Here is a 25230-nt window from a genome sequence, read left to right on the forward strand (position 1 = left end):
ACTAGTTACTCATTTCCGCCATTTGCAAGGCAACAATGATTTTGTAGTCAGTGAGATAATACCCCAATAGATGCACATGCACTGTTAGAATGGCATACCGTACCCAATCTATATGAGGCCGACTATTGATGACTGTGAGGAGCCATTTTGAAAGAACTGGCCACCCAGATTTGGTGGGTTAAACCCCTGGCCCTCTCATGCATGGACAAGGACATACGCATACGCTTGAGGAACACTAAGTGGGGCTTACATCCTGAAAAACTTGCAAGTGCTCTGCAGCAGTTTCAAAAACCTTTTTAGAGCTGATCGTTGCTCAAAAGGGGTGTAATTTCTGAAATGTATCCCTTATCATGGACTTCATTTCTTGCTTTACCCACAAAAGCGTGTCACTCTCAGCATCACACATCTGGCCATTCATAAGATCACAAACTATGAGAATGTCATACATAGCAAACTGAAAACCTGAGTAGAACAGGTCACAAAACGCATGCAAAAGATCAGCTCAAGTCAACCCACTTGTCACCAGAGTCATTTGAGACACCTCAAAGGTTACAAGGCAAAGTACTTTTGACTGCACTCCTACAGGGACCCAAAAACGATATCTTGAGCTGTTAACCGAAATGGCAATACAATACTTACCCCCTCTCACCATCCCAATAAGCTATCCACCCCTACCCTAAAAAACACTTTGCTGATGCCGGTAACCCTAAGACCCTACTTGGGACAGCCACCAAGAAAGAATATTGAGCCAAGCACAGCCATAGTGCAACAACGCTAAATCACAGAAAAGAAGGCTCATGCCTACTATAAAAGTGACAATATACCTTTCGAAATTATAAATGAATGGGTGGGACAGATAAGAAACATGAACAATGAAGGCACCATAATGCGGTAGCTGTGCAGATACAAACCTTGAATTGCGGTGAGCATTTGGCAGTAAGTACTTAAGCAAACAACAGTTCAAGTATAACATGTTCAGCTACTCCTAGAGGCATGCAATTATAAGCTTATGCCATTAGCCAACTACAGGGAACAATAAAAAGTGTGCTGCAACATTAAATGTGTTACTTGAATTCAATAGGCTGATGTGATTTATCTAGGACCCCGATCAATATTGTGACCTTATGCCCCTATACGGCTATAATCAATACATATCCCTATAATGGCATAATGATCAGAGCCATATTTCAGTAACTCGCCTCTGCAGTCCATGACACCGCAGAAGCCACTTCCTTAGATTCCTAGAGAGCACACCGAGTTCTTTCGACACACCAAACCCCCAGCAACCTGGGAAAGCCCAGCTTGCTTTGTTTTGATTAGTAATAGAACTCCTGCGAGCACTGAAAGAACGACCAGTTCTTAGTGACATCTTTATTGACGTCTTATGTCCAAAAACTTACGTCAAACTCTGCACCTTTCAGGTATAAATATACCAACGTTGCCTTAAGCAAACACACAGTGGTGAATACTGGAGCAGAACAGCTGTCCCCTTGCAGAGAGCCCAGCAGATGCGAGAAGCCCACGGACGCTGCCCCTCCTCTTTGACGCGCTGAGAAAGACGCCGTCTTTTCTCCTGCCGAGAAAATCCAGCTCCGGCGTTTCCAGCCTACCCTTGCGGGTGACTGGGATATCGGGTCCTGAGAGGGAGATACCAGACCTCCTACATTCTATTCCAGAGGTACGGTGCTGACTAAACCCTTAGAGAGAATTCTTGAATCAAACTCTTGGCAAAACCAACTTAACTTAAACTACTACTTACTTACTCCCTCCCACGTATTTGGCTTAGGTCAGGTACACCGGGGTAGGCGTAGTTAGAAGCACTAGTTGAGGTCGTTAGCCAATGTATATATAAATGTATATATTGTATATATTTTATTAATTTTAACCATCTTATGGCTAAGAAACCATATCAATGATTTTACAGTATTATTTCATAATACTCCTTTTACTGTACGGACTTTACTTGATATTAAGTATTGCAATTGTGGCAATCCATTTCTCTTGCATGAGAAGGAAGACTGTTCAATAAATCATACCCTTTATTGAAAACGCCCGTCTCTCTCTCTTCTCTGCACTCTGGTGAAACTAAGAACGCACGTCTGACTGAGTGAAATAGCTGTCTATTGTTTCACACGACTCTAGAGATTGACTCTTATTTTGGGGAGCAAAGTTGTCATGTTTATGCGGTTGTCGGAAGCTGAATCCCTTCTTGTCTGAGCCAGGCAAGCTGATCACTTCCTATTCAGTCAAGAAAGTTTACAGTGACCTCTGAGCTAGCTGGCGCAAACCTAAATGAAGTCTAACATAGTCAGTAGAGACCTAGAAGACCTCAGTCCTACGTCTACACTGCTTTTTATGTTATTCCAATGCGCAGGGCCTATAGGGAAAATAGGAACTACACTACAAGGCATGGTGTGTTCCCATCGACAGTTGACAGCAGTTATGTTTATTTCTACCTACCGGCTGAGATTTACACCCAAGAACAAGATCCAAATTGGTAGCTCTAAGGCATGTGATCCGCGGGGGCGGAAGGGTGCTGGCATGCGGGTGACTGCAGCACATGCTACCTATGCAGCCTCAAGATGAGCATGTATCCTCGTAACTCCAGCCTCTGCAACTCACAAAAAAGGCTGCACTAATGCAAGCCCTAAGAGTCAATGAGTACCAGTGTGGGCTGTAAAAGCCAGTGAAGGCCACAGAAGTCAGTGAAAATCATAAGACACAATGAATATCATAAAAACATATGAAGGGCATCACTATTTGTGGTGGCCATGAGAGTCTAGAAGAGGTCAATGCCAGAGGGTGTGGATGATAAAAGCAAAGGACACACTTCAGAGTTATTGAAGACCAACTGAGGCCACAACAGCTAATGGAGGCCATCACAGCTAACAGTGGTTTGAGATTGCACAAAATTAATTCATCCCATCCACCAAATGTAATGCAAATGTTCCCACCGAAATCAAAAATGGTAACCTGCAGGATTAAGTGATCTGCTACTTTTTGTGCCAGTCAGCCAATTTTTGAAGATTTATACCAAAATTCTCAGCCTTTTGTTATCTGTCACCTAATATTTGCTTCATACTTTCTATGTCAAAAGGCACTGGGGGGCGGTGTACCATATTTTATCCTAGAATGATAGCTGAGACTTTTGACACATTCGCAAAGGAATTTATATAAAATGGTACCCAAATATCCACTTGATGGCCAAGATTTCATGTTCATGCGACTTTATGGCTAGCATTTGCCCTTGAAACGTTGTTCTTGACACATCTAAAAAACACTTTGTCAAAAATAGTTCCACATGACACCGTCTGGAGAGCCTGGACAATATAAAAGCACCTGAAGTGCGCAGACGTGGCAGTGACCTTGTATCCTCACCCAAAAGGAATATACTAAACCACAAACACCAAGGGGTTCTTTTGGTTTTAGCTTATATTTTAAGTGCTTTCTCGAAAAGTGCTACAACAAGTAATTAGGCGCTACATTAAGCCATAGGTGGAGGAATGCTTTCCTCGATCATTGCTGGGGTGAATATTACCATTCAATACTTCACTTTGCAAGCAATGTATCGTGTGCACGTGGACACGTTGTACATGCATTCCATTGACAAGAGATGAAGTTGGAAGTTGGCCAGAATCACACAGTGATCGCTGAAGTAACAGATTAAAACCCAGGTTATCATGGCCATGCTCTGGCCACAAGAAACATACCCTTCCTGCAACTGAGCACAAAGGACCATTGAAACACCAGGGAGCGAACCCATAATCTTCCCCAGCCACAATCGTAAAACTGGCAGTCATGCTACAAAAGGACTGAAACAAAAAACTCTCTTTTATTGTGAGCAGATCATGCTTCTAGATATGATAAACTGTTACTTCAGTGCCAATTTTTATAAAGGAGAATATATAGGTATGCCAATTTTAAAACCACTTGTGCATGAAGACACAATTCTTAAGGCGCAATATGACTGATATGATCACCCAAAAACCATGATGTGAGTCATACAGGTCCTTATATCCCAAAGAGATAAGAGCAGAATAGAGCAATACACCCTTGTGCCACTATTAAGTGAGATTAAAATCAAAGTTTGGGACTGACCCCAGATATTCTTAAAATCTAGCTGTCATTAAGAAGATTTTTTAGAAGGTGGAATAGAATTACCTATTGTATATGCGTCAGGAATAAATCCAAGTACTGGAGTTTAAAATCACTATTTCGGAGGTGTACAACCATCACAGATGTAAGAGAAGAGAGGAGAACCAATGATAATCCATAAGAATAGGTTCGCCCTACTAATAGTAAGATTCGTTCTACTTCTAAAGAGATATAAAATGTAATAACCTGTATATTGATTACAGGGCACTGGTTTCACCGATACGAGCACTAGGTCAGGTGTCTATTCCAAGAGTTGATCCCACTCTGCAGAAACAGACATAAATGTATTTTTCTAAAGTATGACCATGTATACAAGCTGCTAGTCTGTTGGACTACAGCAAGGGTTACTAGTGACATCCTATATGGATGAATACTTACAATATATAGAGAACAATCAGTGCCCCCAATGCATACAACGTGACATCAACGGAGAATCCTCAAATATATCTCTCCAAAATACATAGTGTTTAGCAATGTGAGCTACAAATAGGTAGACATGAATAAAACAATGTACACTATTGTGTTTGAGAGCCCCTAGTTTGTGTCTTGCTTCATATAGTTGTTACTCACTTAAATAACTTTTTTCCGTTTTCATCTGTCACAGACGCCGATATTAAAGGTGGATATGATGAATGGTCCGATCCTCAGACATGCTGCTCCATAATATCTAGAATGGGAATATATATACACAAAAAGTCCCTATTCAGTGCTCCATAGGGTGAGGGATAAATACTGAGATTAATGTATTAATGCTACCTGCCATCAGTAATCTATAAGCAGATTCATCCCTGCAATTTAATTGGCTGTGGTTCAACCATTGTGCCTCTTAAAATTCCATTTAGGGAATAGGAAAGACCTATTTACACCTGACAAAAACTAGGTATATTGCACTGGCCTTCAGGAGCATACATATGCCCATGCCGTGTGTTATAAACAGTTAACGACTCAATGTAGTTATTTAGCGCTGCCTCGGTTGGGCGTAGGACGAGGGATGCCCCTGGAGGTTCCAGGGCTATGTCATGGCCAGCTTTGTGAACTGAGGCCCAACGGGCACAGGACAGTATGATGGAGGGGGAAGCTTACCTCCTTTCTTAGCATGTTTTGGGTACTCCACGGACTGCCGACTTGGCGGAGGCAGGGCTCTGTCCCTAGTTGAGAAGATGTTTGCTGCTCCTTCCTCACCCACCTTTCTCTATACATTGTGACTAAGCTGAAGGAGTGCTGAAAGTGCCTTCCTGCAGGACAACCAGCCGGAGAACTAGCAGACAGGGACATGCTGGCCTTAGGAGTGGACCTGAATTGTCTGGGTATCCCTGTAGTACACATTTCCTGGGGGGACTTTTGTGGACACATGGAGATGGGCAAACCCATAATGAGAGACACTAGTATGTCCCCAGCCTCACAGGGACTGCCTGAGAGATACAGCTTGCAGTTTGGTTGCGGTATGGAATAGGTGCCCCCGGCCCTCCTGCAGACTCCTGACAAGATTCTGGCTGCCATTGCAGACTCCAAAGCTACTCTGCAGATTGGAACTGTATCGGAAGAACTTTGCCTAATGCAAGCAGACCACTGCAAGTTAATGGACAGGGTTAAGGAGACAAAGATGGCTGTCGGAGAGCTGGGCCCAGCTCAACATTCCCTGCAGCTGCAGGTGCTAGACCATACTGAGCAAGTGGAAATACCGGAGGGCAACATAGAGGACACAGAGGTCTGCAATTGATGCAATAATGAGTGGATCGTAGGAATGCTGGAGGTTACAGATGAGGCCGACATGATTGCTGCTGCAGTAATTACCCCATTTTTTGCCCTTGACTGTGCTCAATTGGTTCCTGCAAGGCCCCCTGCACCAGGTCTGTTACGTAACCAGTAGTCGCTAGGCTACTATATTACCAGGATTACAATATTCTACTACAGAAGGCTTTCACTGATGCCCTATTGAAGTGGACAACACAGCTGTGACTTGTTCCCTGACTTCACTGCGGCCACGCATGCTAAAAGAGAATCCTTTTTTGGGGTAAAATGAGAGCTGCAGAAAGCAGGACTCCAATATTCTCTCTTGTTCTTTACTAAGCTGCTGATCATAGTAGATGGGAGCACGTATTTCTTTCTGACACCTGCTGATGTTTGGGAGTGGCTGGACAAATATTGTACCTAGAGTGGGACCCACGGTATGCCGGAAAGACATCCTTTGCCATGGGGTGCATCTGAGGAGGCGTTGCAGAGATTGATCTCCTATGAGCCAGGTGCTGGGTCCCAGGAGGGCCCAGATGGAACAGGACAGAGAACTGCCCTGCTGGCAGCCACGGAGCATGACCGCAACTCCAGCCCAAGCACAGACACTGGGACTCATTCCGATATGCAATTGGTAGATTCTACCTCTAATGATCCCTCTTTGGTCAAGTGGGATATGCTGCCAGTAAATCCACAGATGGTGGATGGACTGATCTGAATCTGTCACTTGAGATTGGTAAGTTAAACCTATGGGGGGCGGCAGTGGGCGGTGGCCCCGGACTCTGTGGAACTATTAAGTGACTGTGCAAGGGGGACCCTGGGTTGTGGGCCGTGCCCAGTGGGTACCTCTTTGCTATGCTGATTATTGCCATACTAATGACTCTTCTTCCAGGGGCAGGAAATCCTTGAATGGGGTGAGGGCTTTAGTCCTTGGTTGTTGCCCGGACTGTTCCGGGTGTGGACCTGTGTGGGGTGTGTCAGCAATGGGGGGTCCTGGTATGCACCCTTGTCTTGTGGTGCCAATGTGTATAATGTGGCTGCCTAGCTGTGATTATGCAGGATGGGAAGGGTCGATGATGCTTGTTGACTGTGTGGCTTGATTACCCCCATTCACAAGCCCATTGTTAGTGGGAAATAGTTTAATGCCATATGTTTTTTCTACATATCGTGTCTAAGTTTGGGTAACGGGTTGTTGCTTGACTGCTCCCGGGATAAGGAATTGAGGGTTTAACTGTTTTTTCTGTAGGTTCTGGAGTTGATGTGTGTGTCCTGCCAGCGATGTGGGGGGTAGGTGGAGCACGGAAGGGGCCCTGATATGATCTATGCCTTATGCCTACCACCAATCTCAGTAGACATTCTCTCAATTACACCCTTTAACTTATCCTCTAACAAGGAGTCCTCTCCTGATGAACCCTCCCCTCGCTCATCCTTACTACTTTTGAAATAATGTAATAGGCAATATTCAGAGCCTTCAATTCCAAAAACCACAAAATCAACTGTAGGAATTATATACATATTCAATATCCTATAATTCACCTAGATTAAAAACATACAGGGGTATATTACCTACAAACAGAGATATTTATCGCTAAGTAGGGTTGGCGGCAAAATTATTATCGCCGTGCTTCACCGATTTTTATTGCTGAGATAACTTGCTATTAGCAAGGTTTATCTCAAAACCAATAAAAATCAGGCGAAATGCGTGAATATCGCTGACAATACAGCGATATTCACGCATTAGCGTGAAACAGCTCTTAGCCATGTTATCCACCTCCCATTGGATAACATGGTTAAGAACTGGTATTAGCAGGCGTTAGCTTTTGGAGATATTTGCGCTTAGCGCGACTATTTCCATCGCTTCGCCTATGTAGGTAATAGGCGATAACGATGTTAGCGACTGTTTTCAGTCGCTAACATTTTGGCACGCCCACTTTGCATGTCATTAGCGATAATTATCGCTGACACGCAAAGCGGGCCCCAAAATGCTCTCTATCGCCTACAAGCTGTCGCTATCTGGTGTTAGTGACAGCATGGTAATTGGGCGATGACATTTTCGCCGCTTTAGCGTGAAAAAGTCCCGCTAAAGCGGCAAAAAGGCCCTTGGTAATATGCCACACAATTCGCTATTTAACTCCAAGTCCAACCATGACAACTCAAAACAACCTCCTCCTTCGTCGCTAAAATTTCTCCTCAGCTGAATCTGCCAAAATCAATCTTAGAATGTCAACAGCTCCCCAAACTATCAAGCTGTGAAAAAACACTCAATTCTACCCGGTTAGCAGAACAAACTAAAACGGACGCTCCTAGTGACATGTTGTCTTGTGCGCGGATGCCAAACTCAGTGCTACCTATAAAAAGCAAACACACCAGAGAGTTTAAACTGTCAAAAATAAATTGTTATCCTGTATTAACATCAATAATATTCACAAACCCGTATTTACAACTGACTAATAGCTCTCTTCACACAAGTACTTATCTTTAGGAACATCAGTGCAAACAAGGATGATGATGGTTGGGGGTTCTATGCTTTTATTGAATTGGAATTCTTGTGTTCTAAGTTCTTTAAAAGAGCGGCAGAGAGTAGTGGCAATAAACGAGATTGCATAATGGCAACCTTAGGGTCATATATATATATATATATATATCAGTAGAGCCATGAGATTGATTTAACTAAGATTCAGTTGTCCAATGGTAATACAATATGGCAAACACTTAAGAAATATTGTGGTATAGTAAGGTATAATCCCTAATTGTTAAAAAGGTCCCATTTGTTGAAATAGGCACTGGCCTGTTGTAATTGTGGAATCTTGTGTTTGTGTTTACAACGTGAAAATATGCACTTGCACTTACATTTGCTTTTTATCGAGTGTCATTACCGATTTAAGTTTATTTTCATCTAGGGATTTTAACATTTGTCTACTTGTATATTTGCTTTTAAGCAGAATAACAAATGTTTTAATACTTGTGTAAAACCTATTTTCGATTTACCTAAAAGTGTTAAAATGGCCGCCGAATTTGCAAACAACTGGACCATGTGATGCGAGTCCTTTTACAATTTCTACTACCTTTTACATGTATTAAAGAAGGGTTCCACGATAACGCAAAAATATCGTGATCAAGGGAGCTTGACTCCCGAAACGCGTTGATGATATTGCTGTAACATAATAAAGAAGCCTAAATAAACGATATTCGTGAGTGCCGGATGATTTGAAACGGAACTGGAGTTGAAATCCTATTTTCAATATATATATATATGCATCTTTTAGAGTGTGAAAAGCCTTTTATGAGCACAAATCCCATTTAGAATAATGAAAAAACACATTTAGGTTCAGAATTACCTGTGGTTCAAGATCAACAAGGATGTGAAAACATATGTTGGGACAAAAATTACATATAGGCACAAAAACACAAGGGGTGAAAAATCAGTTATAAATGAAAAGGCACATAATCACTCTTGGTGTCACAGCAGCAAGTGTGTGGGGACACTTCTCGGTGCTTAAACACATGTAAGAGCAAACATCACAATTAGATACCAAACAGTTTAGTTATAAAATCACCCGCAGTTCAAAGTCCATAGAGACGAAAAATGTGACAGGAAGATTTCCCTTACAGTGTAATAGGTGTACATCAATATGACATAACATTTAATTGGGTAAACATTTCTCTAAACAAATTCATAGTAAATGCAGCATCAACAATAGTGTCAAAACTCTTAAGCAGGGCCTCTTTTATAATGAGTTGACTCTTCTCTCCGTCCATGCACTAGGAAGCACTTTTTAGGCAGGTGGATTAACACGCGTAATTGACAATAGCAAACAGCAATAATCCTCTGGCCTTTTCCACATTGGGGATGCCATTTTCTTCAAGCAGTGACTGAGGAGGTCTGATCTAAGCAAACAAATGGCTATACTGGACTGACCCAAAGCTCCTCTCTGTTTATGCTTTTTTTATTCAGCTCATAAGGACATGTTCACTATTTCCTGACTGTGTCAAACTTAAAATGTGTGTGCATCATATAAAAATGTTGATAGTAATAACACGAAATAGCAATGAAAAACACTCATGTTTCCTTCTACTATATTATGACTTGAGGTTGAAATAATAATAAACAGGGCAATAAGGGAGGTAAAGCGAGAGTGAGACACATTATTAGATTTCTTAGATAAACAAATTATTATACTATTTGAGGGGAACGCATTCATTGTAACTACGGGGCATATTTGCAACAGGCAGCAATAATTATGCCTGACCTTATATACCGCACTTTTTTCAATCGCTGGAATATTTCGCCAGGCTTGCTTTGTATTAACAACGCTTAGTGCCATGGCGATGTATATTCTAGCGATATTGCCCTTTTCCATCGAACATCGCTGGTTTTCCAGCGATGTTCCATGTAAAATGGTGATATGCTTGATGATATGACCCTGTGGTCGTATCACAGGAATCCACCTTCCATGTTAGGTATGCCTTAGTCAGGAATTTAACAGACGTTAAATTCCTGTGTCAAGGCATACTTAGCGCGATTAAAATAATGACTACCCCACGTTGTAAATATTGCGAAGCTGCCTTCGCGATATTCACCCATGTTGTTTACACAGACACGCCTACTTTGCATCTCATTAGCGATGCGGAGTTAGGCGTGCTGGAAACGGGAGCAAAATCAGCAAAACGCACTAGCGTGGCCTTGCTGATATCCGCGATAAACTTATCTCCGCTTTTCGCCCATTAACGGACGCCAAAGCGGCAATAAGTTTATCGCCTACCCTTGATAATAGTCCCCTATGATCTTGAGATGATATCATGTTTTTTTTACATTTTGGTATTTAGTTTTTGAATTATGCTTATTTTGAGCTTCAGAAATATATGCATGTTTTAAATATATTCACATACTAAGGTAGGAGCAAATATGTTTTCATAGCACATATTCTGAACCCTATTTATTAACTTGGCTTACTTTTGCTTTTTTGGGTTGTTCTGTTCTCGCTATCTCGTCTTGCTCTCTCCTCCCTTCTGACACGCTTGTACAAACACATACAATCAAAGCAAATCGTATGTAAGTATGTAGTGCGATGGCAATTTAAACAAGCATTGACATAACAAAAATGATAAAATAATCAGTTTTTCTGTAGCATCTTTGATTAAAAATAATTTCTAAATGCCCTATAGCATTGATGATTTTGCTTATTTAAGTCTATTAAAATATGAATTAGCTACCCAATCATGAATTTCCAACCGTTGCTAAATATCTAGAAAAAAGTGTCAGTTTAATGTGATCAAATGCATGGTTATTGTATCCCATGTGCACAAAAAGAATAAACACAAATTATTTTCTTTGTCAGGTGTTCCACAATTTTAGATTCCGCTGGTGAACCTCGAATCTTTAGACCTCGTGACCGGGATGAGATGGTGAAAAAGGTTATTGAGCCAATGGCCTGTGAAGGACTACGAACAATCTGTATTGCCTTTCGGGACTTTCCTAGCACTCCAGAGCCAGATTGGGACAGTGAAAATGACATTTTAACTGACCTGACATGTATTGCTGTGGTTGGCATTGAAGACCCAGTTAGGCCAGAGGTAAGTGAATCTTGCCTTTTGAACTGCTTCTTCTTTCTCATTGCAGTGGATGAACAACATTAGATTGGATTTAGTTAATTGTTTTATGGGTGTAGACATTCTAAAGCAAGATGCCAACTTAGAAGTTATTTAGGACTGATCTAGGGTAATTACTTCATTTATTCAAGAACATTCTAATGTATGGTCCTTGTTGCCAGGCAACCCTCCCCTGCCTTCTATTCCCTCATTCTTAAAGTTTTACAAGAGGTGTGAAACACCAATTGTAGGTCTGCCTGTGCTGCAGTTGGAAGTCCATTGTACGGTACCTAAAGGGTCAACTTTTTTTTTAACGCACCCTCCACTGCAACCTAAATGCAGATTTTCACTCTAAGAGAAAAGGTCAATAAGGCATTGATATGCTTTGAGAGCTCTTCTTTCACTCATAGCCTCTCCAATTTTACTATTTTCTTTTAACACGCTTGTGGGTAATAGAATATTATTTGGGGCAGGCTAATGTTCACCTCAAAGGATAAGACCACACTACCTGCTAGATGTCACACAAATAAAATAATACAGACCCTAGTTTGACAGAAAGCAGTCAGGCAATTTGTAAAGTATTTTAGCAGTGCATAAATGGTAGAAAAAGTCAAACACAAAACAATAAAACTCCACACAATTTTAAAATGAAGAGTTTTGTTTGTTAGAGTAATTTAGAACCAATATAACAAAAATCCAATAGGGAGAAGCAGAGATATTAATTTTTAAATAATGAAGGTGAAAAAGCCCCAAGAACAATGAAGCACCCAATGTAGGCCAATGGTCACAGTTACTACATTTAATAAGCTGTAATATCCAGTTAAGGACAAGTCGCTATATCATGTTTGGTGTCCATGAAATTGCAATAATAATCCCTCTTTAATGGTAAAGTCGGATTTTTCATTACAAATTTGAAAATGCGACTTTCAGAAAGTTGGCGTTTTACTGCTCTTAGCCCCTTCATGGCTTTAATCTGTCTTGGGTCACATGATTGGGTGTAACTGATTACTAGACTTTGTGAGTTTGTCCCAGACAGTCAAACAATAGAGGGAGTAGGTGTGATTGAAAGGGCTATTTTCCGGCTGAATGCGGGCACAGAGCTAAGCACAGCCCTGCTTGTAACTGAATAGCCCCTAATGACAGTACACTGTTACTGCAGCCAACTTTGAGCCAGGGCTGGGGAGGCAGGAAGTTCCATGCACTTCAAATACACTGTCTAGAAGCTTCACCCACCAGGGCACCAGGGTATTACAAAAAGGGGACCTTGGATACCAACTCTTCAGTACACTTCTGGACCTATGTATACTATCCCAGGAAGAAGGACTGCTGTGCTGCTGGGCTACTGCTCTGAAGGACTGCTGCCCTGTTAGATTTTTGCCCTGTAGCTCTGCTTCTCTGCTGCCTCCTTCCTGGGTACAAGGACTGGACCTCCATCTGTCCCAGACTTCCAGTGTTAATCACAAGGGTTAGTTTGCTGGCCTCCTGTTGAGAGCCACAGAGAAACAAAAGGCTTCTGCCATCTTAAACCTGCACGTAGACCCAGCCTGAGTGAGTCCTGACCCTCCAAATGGTGCCCCTTCATTCATTGACCCTTTGAAGTGGTGCTTAAGGTACCCAGATGGCCAAATTCCAAAACGGAGTAGTTGAACAAATTGTGGCCTAAATGTCGTGTGAGAACCAGGGTGGAGATCGGGACCAAGCTGCTTGCCTACCCGCCCGAGATGCATCACCATTTATATTGACTTCACAGATTCTCCCGCTACGTTCACTGCAACAGCAAATTCTTTTTAGTGGTCCTTCGCAAAAGGGGTATCCGTCCTCATGAAACTGTCTTTGGCTACAGCCCATGCCTCGTCCCACTGGAGATCTTCGACTTCCATTTCAGAGACAAAGTCTGAATGTAGACATCTTCCCTGCGGCTTCAACTCAAGGCTATCTGACGATGACACTTTCTCCTCCGATACCTCCTGTAGCCTTGCCCTGCTGAACTTTACCTCCTCAGACTCTTTTTCTTAGAATTTCTTTAAACTCCAAAGGTGAGCACTGACAGGGCCCAATCCATTTAATGTATCCATACTATGATCCACTGCGGTCACCATATTTTTTTACTTTGATCCGGTCTCGCGCAACCTAATGTCTGCAGTTGGCGCTTTGATTTTTTAGGCTCTAGTTTTCTCTAAAACCTTTAAAAATTCATAACTCCGGTTCTACTGATTGGATTTTTGTCTTTTTGGTAGCAAATTATTTCTTAAAAGTTACTCTATGTTTCTAGATTGGTTTGGGATTTTTCTTGTGCGTTTTTTTTCATTTTATTAGTGTTTGTGTGCTGCATAAATAATTTATGAGGTAATCTAGACAGGGTTAAGCACAGGTTGATTTAGTGATTTTTAGTGGTGCACCCATGCAAGGAATTGTGGCTGTAGCTTGACCACGGCTCACACCCCAGTGAACCAACAACTGCATTTCTCACAGTAAACAGGGATGTTTACATTCAATTGCTAGTACATGCTCCCTCATCTCTGGGCTTGGAAGTAGCAATGGCAAGAATTACCCTTAGCATTCAAATCTTTAAGTAACATGTATATTTCTTAGCTAGTCTATTTGTTGAGTTGTATGCAGAAGACAATAAAGAGTGAAATATGTGCACATAGCATATGGGTATCTTCTTAACTGTTGGATGTTCCCCACACTTTCCAATTATTCTTATTTTCATGGAAAGCATAGATTTGATTTACCTGTATGTATTTAGGGCCGGATTTAAAGTTTTTCAGTCAATGCAATGGGCAAGAATGTGCGATATATATTAAGATGTGCCACGTTCCTGTCCTTTGCCTGCACTGCCCCACACAGTGTGCAGCCTAGCACCAACGCAGGCACATTTGTGACATTTCGATAAAGATATTTCTCTGTGTTGTGCCTCTGGTGGGAAGGCATGCCGTTCTGTCACATTCTCAGGTCTACCTGTGTTGGTAAATCTGGGAATGCATCAGAAGACCTGAGTGGATGTGCGGATACACTCACACTCCATCCATGCAACGCCCTCGCCACACAGAGTATCACAAGGAAGCGGCTAGTACTGCCTTGCAATACTTCAGATTTACTAAGCCACGCAGGGCCAATCATAGTGCCCTTCCATGGCTTGGCAAATATCAATCTAGGTTTTTTGTCACCCTGCGCAGGGCACTAGGGTGACACAAAACCTTATTAAATCTGAGCCTCAGTCTATGGGACAGATTATCACCTCTTTTGAGGATGTCACCTGAGTTTATTTCATTCCCCCTGCAGTGCTGTAAACTGAAGTATCTGCATTTTCAGTGTGTTTATGAGTTTTCGTTTCAAGTCTTTCCACGAATCTTGCATCAAATGACTTCTTGCTTTGATGAATTGTTTAGTGACCTCCCCATGGGGGATTGTTTATTATAAGATCTGAATGGGAACACTTGTTATGATGATGCAGTGCCTCATTATAGAAAAACATGCGATCACGGAGCAGCAGGTAATTATCAAAGGGATACTGCAGATTGCATAGTTTTCCATTCCAGTCTACCGCTAGCAGCTATATGAGAAAGACTTTGCAGTCAGCATTAAACTTAAAAGACAACGAGTAACTAATATACTGCATAATTCATTGGTTTCCCCTTTCTAAATTTTGAATGCAAGCAGTCTTGATGACCTGGATAAGCATTGAAAGCTCAATGTTGAAAAATGATTATATTCAATATATATTTATATATATATATATATATATATATTTTTTTTTTATATATATACTAGCAGCCCGTCCTGACGTTGTCCGGGTATGAATTGCTGCCGGCCAGTAGTATATTGTTTTGTAGGATTTCGTTTTGATAGCATTTCTTATGTGTGACAGGCCTGTGAAACGCTCCGATTCACAGTGCACTGCTGATGCACTTAAGAGTGCGCGTTCAGTAGTGTGTGAACTCGAGTTTCCCTACTTTATTTTTCCTTGCAATATTATGTAGCGCGAACTCGACAACATGGCATGAGCACAATTTACATTACAGAGGAACACATTCATTTGTGGTAGGCACAGGAAGACAAAGTGATTTGCCTGGAATCACAGGATGTTGAGCTGATGCAGAGATTTGAACGTAGCTCCCCAGCTCTAAAGTTCGCAATTCTAGAACTTGTGGCGGGAGGTGTGCCTAAAAGTGTATGTCGGTGCTGGCCATCAATGAGAGAGACCTGTGCATTTTTCAAATCGGTGGTGAAAAAATATGAGTATGTTGCTGGAGATGTGGGCCGCTGTGCCACCAATGTACTTACCGGGGGAGGGTAAACACCCATTATTCCGAAACTTTCTTTCCGCATACCATCACTCCGCATACTTTCATTTCGAAAGTACCATGACTCCGCAATGCCATTATAACGCATGGCATCACATTTTATATGCTTTTACCACGCATACATATATGTTTTGGGGTGTTTAGGTATTTTAAGGGTTCAGATATACTTTTGGGTTATGGGGTACAGGGGTCGTTTTAGGGTTTAGGGATAGGTATGGGTTTTGGGGTACAGGGGTATTTTTAGGGTTCAGGGCTAGGCTTGGGTTTTGGGGTATGGGGTTATTTTTAGGGTTCAGGGGTAGGTTTGGGTTTTGGGGTACAGGGGTATTTTAAGGGTTCAGGGCTAGGTTTGGGTTTTGGGGTACCGGGGTATTTTAAGGGTTCAGGGCTAGGTTTGGGTTTTGGGGTACAGGGGTATTTTAGGGTTCAGGGGTAGGTTTGGGTTTTGGGGTACAGGGGTATTTTTAGGGTTCAGGGCTAGGTTTGGGTTTTGGGGTACAGGGGTATTTTTAGGGTTATGGGGTAGTTTTGGGTTTTGAGGTACAGGGGTAGTTATAGGGTTCAGGGCTAGGTTTGGGTTTTGGGGTACAGGGGTATTTTTAGGGTTTAGGGATAGGTTTGGGTTTTGGGGTACAGGGTATATTTATAGGGTTAAGATGGGTTAGTGTTTAAGGGTATTGGGGTATTTTAAGGAGTAAGGGTGGGTTATGATTATGGGGTGCAGGGGTATTTAAAGGGAGCAGGATGGATACCCGGAGCTGGAGTGTACAGAACCTGGGGAAAAAAAAACAATGAAATATTGGGCACAACGCTCGCTTTTTTGCCCTGTAATCCCGCGCCCCGCACACGCCCACGCCCCCAGCACACGCCCACAGCACACGATTTGAGACATGGCATGAAGGGCGGAACGTACCATACGCCCCCAGCGTTTGTCACGCCCCCAGCACACGCCCACAGCACAACGCAGACAAGCCCACAAGGGACTACTTTGCTGGCACGGTTCTTTTACCTTTTTTTTTTTTTTTTTAAATTTTTGCAAACCTTTATTGTGCATAAACAACAGAACAAATACGGGCCTACAACCTTCGGGCCGGCCACGAAACATCATCAGCACAGGTGCATGCATTACGGACCCCCAGCAGCTACCATAAGACTAGCGAGCAATAAACTTTGCATCAGAATGAGTCATATCGCCGGGGGAGAGGAGAAGTGAAGGTTAATTTTTAAGTTTTGTAAAACGTCTTCACCAAAAGATACAGTGAAGGAAAAAATAAGAAGGAGATTCGAGTCCGCACAATTTCTTCACACTACGGGCAGGCGACGTTATATTCTGAAAACATCGACGAAGGTTAACAACTGGTATATCGTGGCGGTGCAAAACATTGGCAACAATTTACTAGCAATCGTGCACCCCAAACATCGTCGCTCCAACCCTACCAACCCCAACCCAGTCCCGGAAACGAATCAGAGTTTAAAGCACAGAAAATAGAAAGAAAGGCCCATAGAACCAAGAGTACAGCTAATTACCCCACCCACCCTGCAACATTGTGGAGGCTACGGCCTGCCCCCCCCCCCACAGAGTGCCTGTCGCCCCAGAAACCCGAAATATAGAAGGGAAAGAATAAGAAAGAAATGAAAAGGAAAAGAACATTAACACCTTTGATATAGGGAGTGAGAGAGAAAGAAAAAATTCAATCTACATTCCCAGAGAGAAAAGGAGGCGGGGAGGAGCCATTCGTTACTAAACACCCGAATATCCCGGCCCTCCCGAGACCCACAGTTGAAACATCGGCCATTAATAAGGTAAAATACATCAACAAGTAAGCCTACAATGTGAATGTTTAAAAACATCATACGATATGCGCCCATCAAAAACCCTAGTCAGATCCAGCCCCATCCCTTACAACCAGCAAATCAGTCAGCAGTAAATGAGCAGCTTAGCCCTGGCCTGATCGCGGACGGAGTTCCACGCCAACCACAGCAGGAGAGCCCCTCCCCCCGTGCAGTTCAGGATAACAGGGTTGTCTGTAAGAAGAAGCAGGATCCCAAAATGGCCACCAGTCATCAATACAAAGTCCTTTGTCTCCCATGATTAGGTCCGTCAGGGCATCAATAAAGTACTGATTCGGCGGGCAGAGGATCGAAAGCCCCCTGTCAGAAGTTGACACACAGGATAGGAGTTGTTCAGCAGAGTCACCCATTGAACTCGGCGGTGCAGGCAACATTAAAGCAAGCCCAAGGGGAAAGGGAAACAATGTAACAGGCACGGAACGAAAGGGCTGCCAGTCGTCGGCTCCAATTGAGACATCCACAAGGCTAACTGCAGAGTAGGCGCAGGGAAACAATGTCTCATCATGGGGAGGCAAAGGCAGACACTCACTCGGCTGGGGGCTAGCGCTGCATTCGCGAGCCACTGCAAACCCCATGGCGTCCAGCCGATCACCCAGTGCTTGGAAGCCAGCTAGCATCTCCGACCGAAAATCACGGAGGGCAGCCAGGATAGTGCTGCAGGATATTGCAGGTTGATGTTCTTCTAAGGCGGGTGCCAGCGCTGGTGCTCGCAATTCAGAGTATCGCTCCGGCAGGGCTCGGCTGTCCACTGGCAGGGGTATGGCATCTCTCCCTCGCCGCGGGAGAACAAAGGGAGACATGGCGCCGATAGCGAAGCAGCAGATCTGGGGAGGGTGTAATGGAGGCAAATATCGCTGAGGAGCTCCGATATTAGCAGTGGCAAAGTCAAAGCAGTTACACCCCCCAAAGGACGTCTCCCACCCGGCTAAGCAGCGGGAAGAGGGCAATCGTCTGCGCTGATGTGGACCGCCAGATACCGTTCATCGCTCACCTTCCCTGCGGAGCGTAGAAACACCATCAGCGGGTTACTCAAAAGCGGCCGTTCGAATGTAAGCGTAGTCTGCGATGACGTTAAGCAGCAGTGCGGTAATGACAGCCGCGGATAGGAAGGCGCCTCCACTGAGTAGTCCGCACCGTCCAGCCGAGCCGATCACACTCGAACATCCAGGCGCCGCCATCAAGCGGCCATGTAAACGAGGGTCCGGGGCGGGAGTCGTACCTCCAGTTTCTCCAGCACCTAGGAGCGCTAGAAAGTCGAAAGAGGAACGGAGCATTCAGCCCATCCTCACACGCATTCCGCCGCCGGAATCAACCAGGAAGATAGTCAGGATAGCGTTGCGGAGCTCAAGGGCCGGCGGAGCCGGGCGACTACACGTCCGCTCCGGTCGCCATCTTGGCTCCTCCCCGTTCTTTTACCTTTTAAATGTATATGGTGGGCGTCTGCATAGCCTATGTCCTTCTGCTGCAACTGCCCTTTCCAACGCTGTATTGGGTGTTGTGATTGGTGCTGTGGTTCCTGAGCTTACCCACCTCAAAGGTTTGGGCTCTCTCTTTATTATATTAGTATAGATATATATATTTTTATCTAAAACTATGTATGTCTCTCTCTCTATATATATACACACACATATATATATATATATATATATATATATATATATATATATATATATATATATATATATAGTTAGGATTTTTTCTCTATGGGATTTTTGAAAATTCTATGTCTAATAACTTTGCCGTTTGTGGACGGAATTGGCTGAAATTTTCAGGAAAATAAAATGGAACATTTTGTTTCTGAGCAGCCCCTGACAATTTGGGGGGGTTTCATCAAGGGGGGGCCGAGAAAAAAGGGGGGTCCCAAAACGCGTTTTTCCCATGTTAATTTCCATAGGGCGGTTGGCCTCACTTTTAGCTCGAACGGCTGAATGGATTTGCACGAAACTTGGCAAAATTGTAGGGACTGTTAGCCCGATGTGCCTTTGCTAGGTCTCAATATATGTGCTCCAGTGGATTTTGAGTAATTTAGGTTCAAAAAAAGATATATATCTGGGCGGAGCCTAACCACACATCTGATCTGATTAGCTGTCAGCACTTCATCCAAGAAGTGTTGGCAGCCATCTTGGGACCAATATACATGATAGCACCTCATTAAAAAGCATTGTAGTTAATAGAGGGTTTTAGGACTTTAGTTACATTATAAATCATTTGTTGATGGTACCATACTCGTTTTAGGAATTGTGGTGGGTTCTAAGGTGATTTTACCATGTGAAAAAACCTTCTGCTGTGATATCATGTATATTGTTTGAAAGAAAACTAATATCTCATGATTTTCCCACAGTGGTTTGGAAGGGGATCTATAAGCTAAACTGAAAGCATATTTTCTGTAAATTCACATTATCTTTCTCAGTCATGTGAAAATGAAGTCTGACATTCTCAGTAAAACATGTACATCCAACAAGGACAGAGACTGTCAGTTGATTCCTTTGTGTTCTACTGCAGCCTCCTAGAGTGTTCTAAAGAACAACTAGAGCGCTAACAGTCCTACTTATTACAAAGGTATGGCACACCTGAAGCCATCTTGATTGGAATAAAGTGGTAACTCTTAAAACATTTAATTTAAAAAGAAACAACATGAGGGGGTATATTTTGCCATAGAAAGTATGATTAGTGCTGCAGAATGAAAAATTAGGGCACATTTTGAGTGACTTCTCAAATCCTTTTCTATTTCATTAAAACATTCTGACATGCAGTCTCCCAAAATGGCCACCAGAGACAAAAGAGCCCAAATGTAGCCCAAATATCACCCAGATGTAGCCCAAGTATAGCCCAATGACAGAATGTCCCAGAGTGTTCTAAAGAACAACTAGAGCGCTAACAGTCCTACTTATTACAAAGGTATAGCACACCTGGAGCCATCGTGATGGGAATAAAGTGGTAACTCTTAAAACATTTAATTTAAAAAGGAACAAAATGAGGGGGTATATTATGCAATAGAAGGTATTATTAGTGCTGCAGAAAGAAAAATTAGGGCACATTTTGAGTGACTTTTCAAATCCTCTTCTATTTCATTAAAAAATTCTGACATGCAGTCTCCCAAAATGGCCACCAGAGACAAAAGAGCCCAAATGTAGCCCAAATATCACCCAGATGTAGCCCAAGTATAGCCCAATGACAGAATGTCCCAGAGTGTTCTAAAGAACAACTAGAGCGCTAACAGTCCTACTTATTACAAAGGTATGGCACACCTGAAGCCATCTTGATTGGAATAAAGTGGTAACTCTTAAAACATTTAATTTAAAAAGGAACAAAATGAGGGGGTATATTTTGCCATATGAATTATGATTAGTGCTGCAGAAAGAAAAATTAGGGCACATTTTGAGTGACTTCTCAAACCCTCTTCAATTTCATTAAAACATTCTGACATACAGTCTCCCAAGATGGCCACCAGAGACAAAAGAGCCAAAATGTAGCCCAAATATCACCCAGATGTACCCCAAGTATAGCCCAATAACAGAATGTCCCAGAGTGTTCTAAAGAACAACTAGAGCGCTAACAGTCTTACTTATGACAAAAGTATGGCACACCAGAAGCCATCTTGATTGGAATGAAGTGGTAAGTCTGAAAACACTCAATTTAAAAAGGAACAACATGAGGGGGTTAATTTTGCCATAGAAAGTATGATTAGTGCTTCAGAAAGAAAAATTAGGGATCATTTTGAGTGACTTCTCAAATCCTCTTCTATTTCATTAAAAAAATTCTGACATGCAGACTGAAACATGCACTTTGAATACCAGCAGCAGACGTCCCTGGTGAGCAGTAGCTTTACTACAGTGATCTAATGTGCAACTAGAGTGCTAACATTCAGAATGTATGGCAAATGTGTGACACATCTGAATGCCTTCTTGATGGAACCAAAGTAAACAAGCATTGAAAATGCAATAGATCTCGCCCTCGTTTAAGTTAAAGCCTTTCTGTTTGTAATGAGGTGGCTTTTTAGCTTTGCTTTTATTAGTGTTTTTTCAACTTTCATGTAAATAACATGCATCTGTATGCATATAAGTATATGTATGCATGCATTTATGTTTGTATTTATATAGATATACAGATGATATATGTTTATATATGTATGTATATATATATATTCACTGAAAAAACCATAGGCTATAGACCATATATAGTTAGGAATTAGCATTTACAAAACCTTGAAAATTCACTGAAAAAACCATAGGTTATAGACCATATATAGTTAGGAATTAGCATTTACAAAACCTTGAAAATTCACTGAAAAAACCATAGGTTATAGACCATATATAGTTAGGAATTCGCATTTACAAAACCTTATTTTACTCACACAAAACCATTGAAATTCCATATATAGTTAGTTGCACTAACTATATATCGCGCACCCGCAATCCACTGCTGATGATGTCACATATTACATCATTCATGACATGGTCAGTGACATCACTGATGACATCACTGATGACATCTCAAATGACATCACTGATGACATCTCAAATGACATCACTGATAACATCTCATTTGACATTACTGATCACATCACTGATGATATCATTCATGTGATAATACGATGAACCTCTTCAGACTCTAATATAACCTTAGATACAATCAGTGTAAACAGACACTCACAGACTGTCACTCATCCATGGAGTTACTCACACACCTAGTCAGTCATGCAAAGAATCAATCACACCTCCATTTCCTCAACTATACAGTTATACAAACTTTACTTATTCAAACATATACTAACACATATTTACTCTCTTATACAATCCTTGATACAAGTTCACAATGATCCATACAGCCACTCACACATTCACTGGCTCTTATGCACAGTTATTTATATATGTCAACTCTCACATGTACTGTGTTTTACATATGTACTTACTTTGACATGTAGCACTGAGATATCCATTCACTCACCAATACACTCATGCACACAGTCAACCGCCCATACAGCTGTTTCCACATGCACTTTTGAAACCATACAACTAGTGAATCAACTGCTCACACATCTATGCACAGAGTCATACACCTCCCAGCCACCCACACACACACTCAGTCTCCCATACAAATACTTGGGCAACCAATCAATAACCCATATAGTTACTCATATAGCTACTTATCAACACATGCAACAGTTTACAGAACAACAGACATAATGATGCACAAATTAAGACAGTTTAGTCACTAACCCATGCACTCAGTGAGACACATTTAATCACTCACTCATACAGTCAGTCATGCACCTACTAAATCCTTCATCCAGACACTTATACATCCACTCATTCTTCAATATGTAAGACATATTTTAACTTTACAGAAACATACAGTCACTGGATGTTGTCATCAGTGATGTCATCAGTGATGTCACTGACCATGTCATGAATGATGTAATATGTGACATCATCAGCAGTGGATTGCGGGTGCGCGATATATAGTTAGTGCAACTAACTATATATGGAATTTCAATGGTTTTGTGTGAGTAAAATAAGGTTTTGTAAATGCGAATTCCTAACTATATATGGTCTATAACCTATGGTTTTTTCAGTGAATTTTATATATATATATATATATATATATATATATCCAATTCCACAAACGCTCGTAAGCAGATGCGCACTCAGAAGCTGGTTTGCTGAAGATTTTTATTCTCAATTAACGCTACGCGTTTCGACACTAACTTGTCTCTTGATCACACGATATCCACTCCGACATTACCGGCATGTTAAATAAACAAACAATCAATAGCATGATGGGGTAGTTTGAAGGTCACATGATTAGATGCATACAAAGATCCGCCATTACTGAGTGGTAAAAACATAACTGAACCAATTGGAGTTGATATCAAAATATACAAACATTCTAGTATTGCGGCATACCATGGAGAAATCGGGACATTGTATGTATTTATGCCCACATTTTAGCTGAGACATAGTACAATCAAGTCATTTAAATGTTCAACCGTTATATCCAATAATATCTATTGCGGGAATTGTCAGCCATTCCTATGTAGTACAGCTGCGATAGAAAAATATGTGGTTTGTACCAAATTAGACCTGCAATTCATGCAAGCAGTGTACCCCTGCATACAAGCAACAATATACGTATACCTGTATTAAAGTATATAGTAAAACACTGTATATCGAATTTTTTACTGATTTCACGTGTGTTATCCAGTGATACTAGTTACTATTCACAGAAAGGGTGCGCTGCAAGTTTTGTATGATGTAAGGGTGTTCAATTGATTGAAACGTAAGATCCACTCGGTCTAGTGCCCGATTTACCCTTGCATTACCGCTCCTATGTTATAAGCGACAAACCATAGAGTGTCGCAGATCCCAAACACGGTATAATATAAAAAATGATATATGCTGGTTATTATTCCAATAACCTCAGCGGACTGAAAAGTTCTGCCACAATAAAGTCCTTAAACAAAACCATAATTAATGGTCTCGATATACCCCAAGATTAAAGTTCATAGTATTCAAATACATGCCGGAGACTTGCGGAGACTAGTGCAAAAAAGTGCAATTTCTTATCTTACTATAGTGATGTGGTGTCTTCGATCCAAATGAAGAAAAGGTTTGGGAACCAGTGAATGCACAAAAAAGTGAAGTCTCCTTTCCTTTTCTCCTAGAAGAAATGTTAAAATCAACTTTAAATTAAAATATGGAAGCATATATACACATAGTTGCAGTCTTAGATTTTTCTAATGGGAAATATAGTGATTAATAGACACTCCACAGATACTTATGTACAGTTTTTTATCTTAATCAGGTATCTAGATAAACCTATTATTCGTGTAAGTGAGTTGCTAGTTCCTCATCTAGCTTATGGCCCCCCGGAAATCTAGTCTCGAGTTCCATGATCAACCTAGATTCTCTTTTTCTCAGTGCCAATTCCCGATTGCCTCCTCTCTTTCCGATATTCACCTGTTCCACCGCAAAGAATCTTAACTGGGAGGTGTTAGATTGATGGAATTCTAGGAAATGTCGTGCTATGGAGTAGTGTGCATCTACATGTGTTATCGCTCTCAGATGTTCCTGTATGCCTTTCTTCGCCATGCATATCGTGCTCCCCACATACCTCTTTTTGCACTGATATTCCAAAACATACACAACATAGTTCGTGTTGCATGTGAGAAACTGTCTGATTTTTCTAGGATGAGAATTACCTGGGATTTCAACTTCCTTAACCATGTAGCTGTATTTGCGTGCTCTGCAGTGTCCAGATGGGTAGAAACCTTTAAGACCCTGTATATGTAATTTCTTATTATCCGTGATGTCTCCTTTCACAAGGATGTCTCTCAGGTTCCTACCTCTTTTATACGTAATTTGGGATCTTTCACCAAGTTGAGGACCTATGATGTTATCTGATTTCAAAATACTCCAGTTATCCACCAAGATTTTACAAACCTTGTCAGATCCCTGGTGGAAAGTAGAGATGATTCTGGTCGTGCCATTGTATTTGTCAATGTGTTGTCTAGGCTTCAGAGTTTCAGATCTGTGTATTTCTGCCACTTTATGAACTGCCTTCTCCAGAACCCATTTAGGATAGCCCCTTTCTCTAA

General features: G+C 41.8%; 1 protein-coding gene across 5 annotated transcripts in view; it reads left to right on the top strand.

Annotated features, from left to right (window-relative positions):
* ATP2B2 (ATPase plasma membrane Ca2+ transporting 2) overlaps nt 1-25230 on the top strand; it is a 1489679-nt gene that overhangs the window by 1216053 nt on the left and 248396 nt on the right. For all 5 annotated transcript variants that reach the window (XM_086938944.1, XM_086938947.1, XM_086938945.1 and 2 more), the window contains one exon: nt 11226-11460. In XM_086938944.1, coding sequence (XP_086795070.1) covers nt 11226-11460 — 235 coding nt within the window. The remainder of the gene's footprint in view (nt 1-11225; nt 11461-25230) is intronic.

Source organism: Lissotriton vulgaris, chromosome 9 (genome assembly GCF_964263255.1).
Source record: "Lissotriton vulgaris chromosome 9, aLisVul1.2, whole genome shotgun sequence".
NCBI lineage: Eukaryota > Metazoa > Chordata > Amphibia > Caudata > Salamandridae > Lissotriton > Lissotriton vulgaris.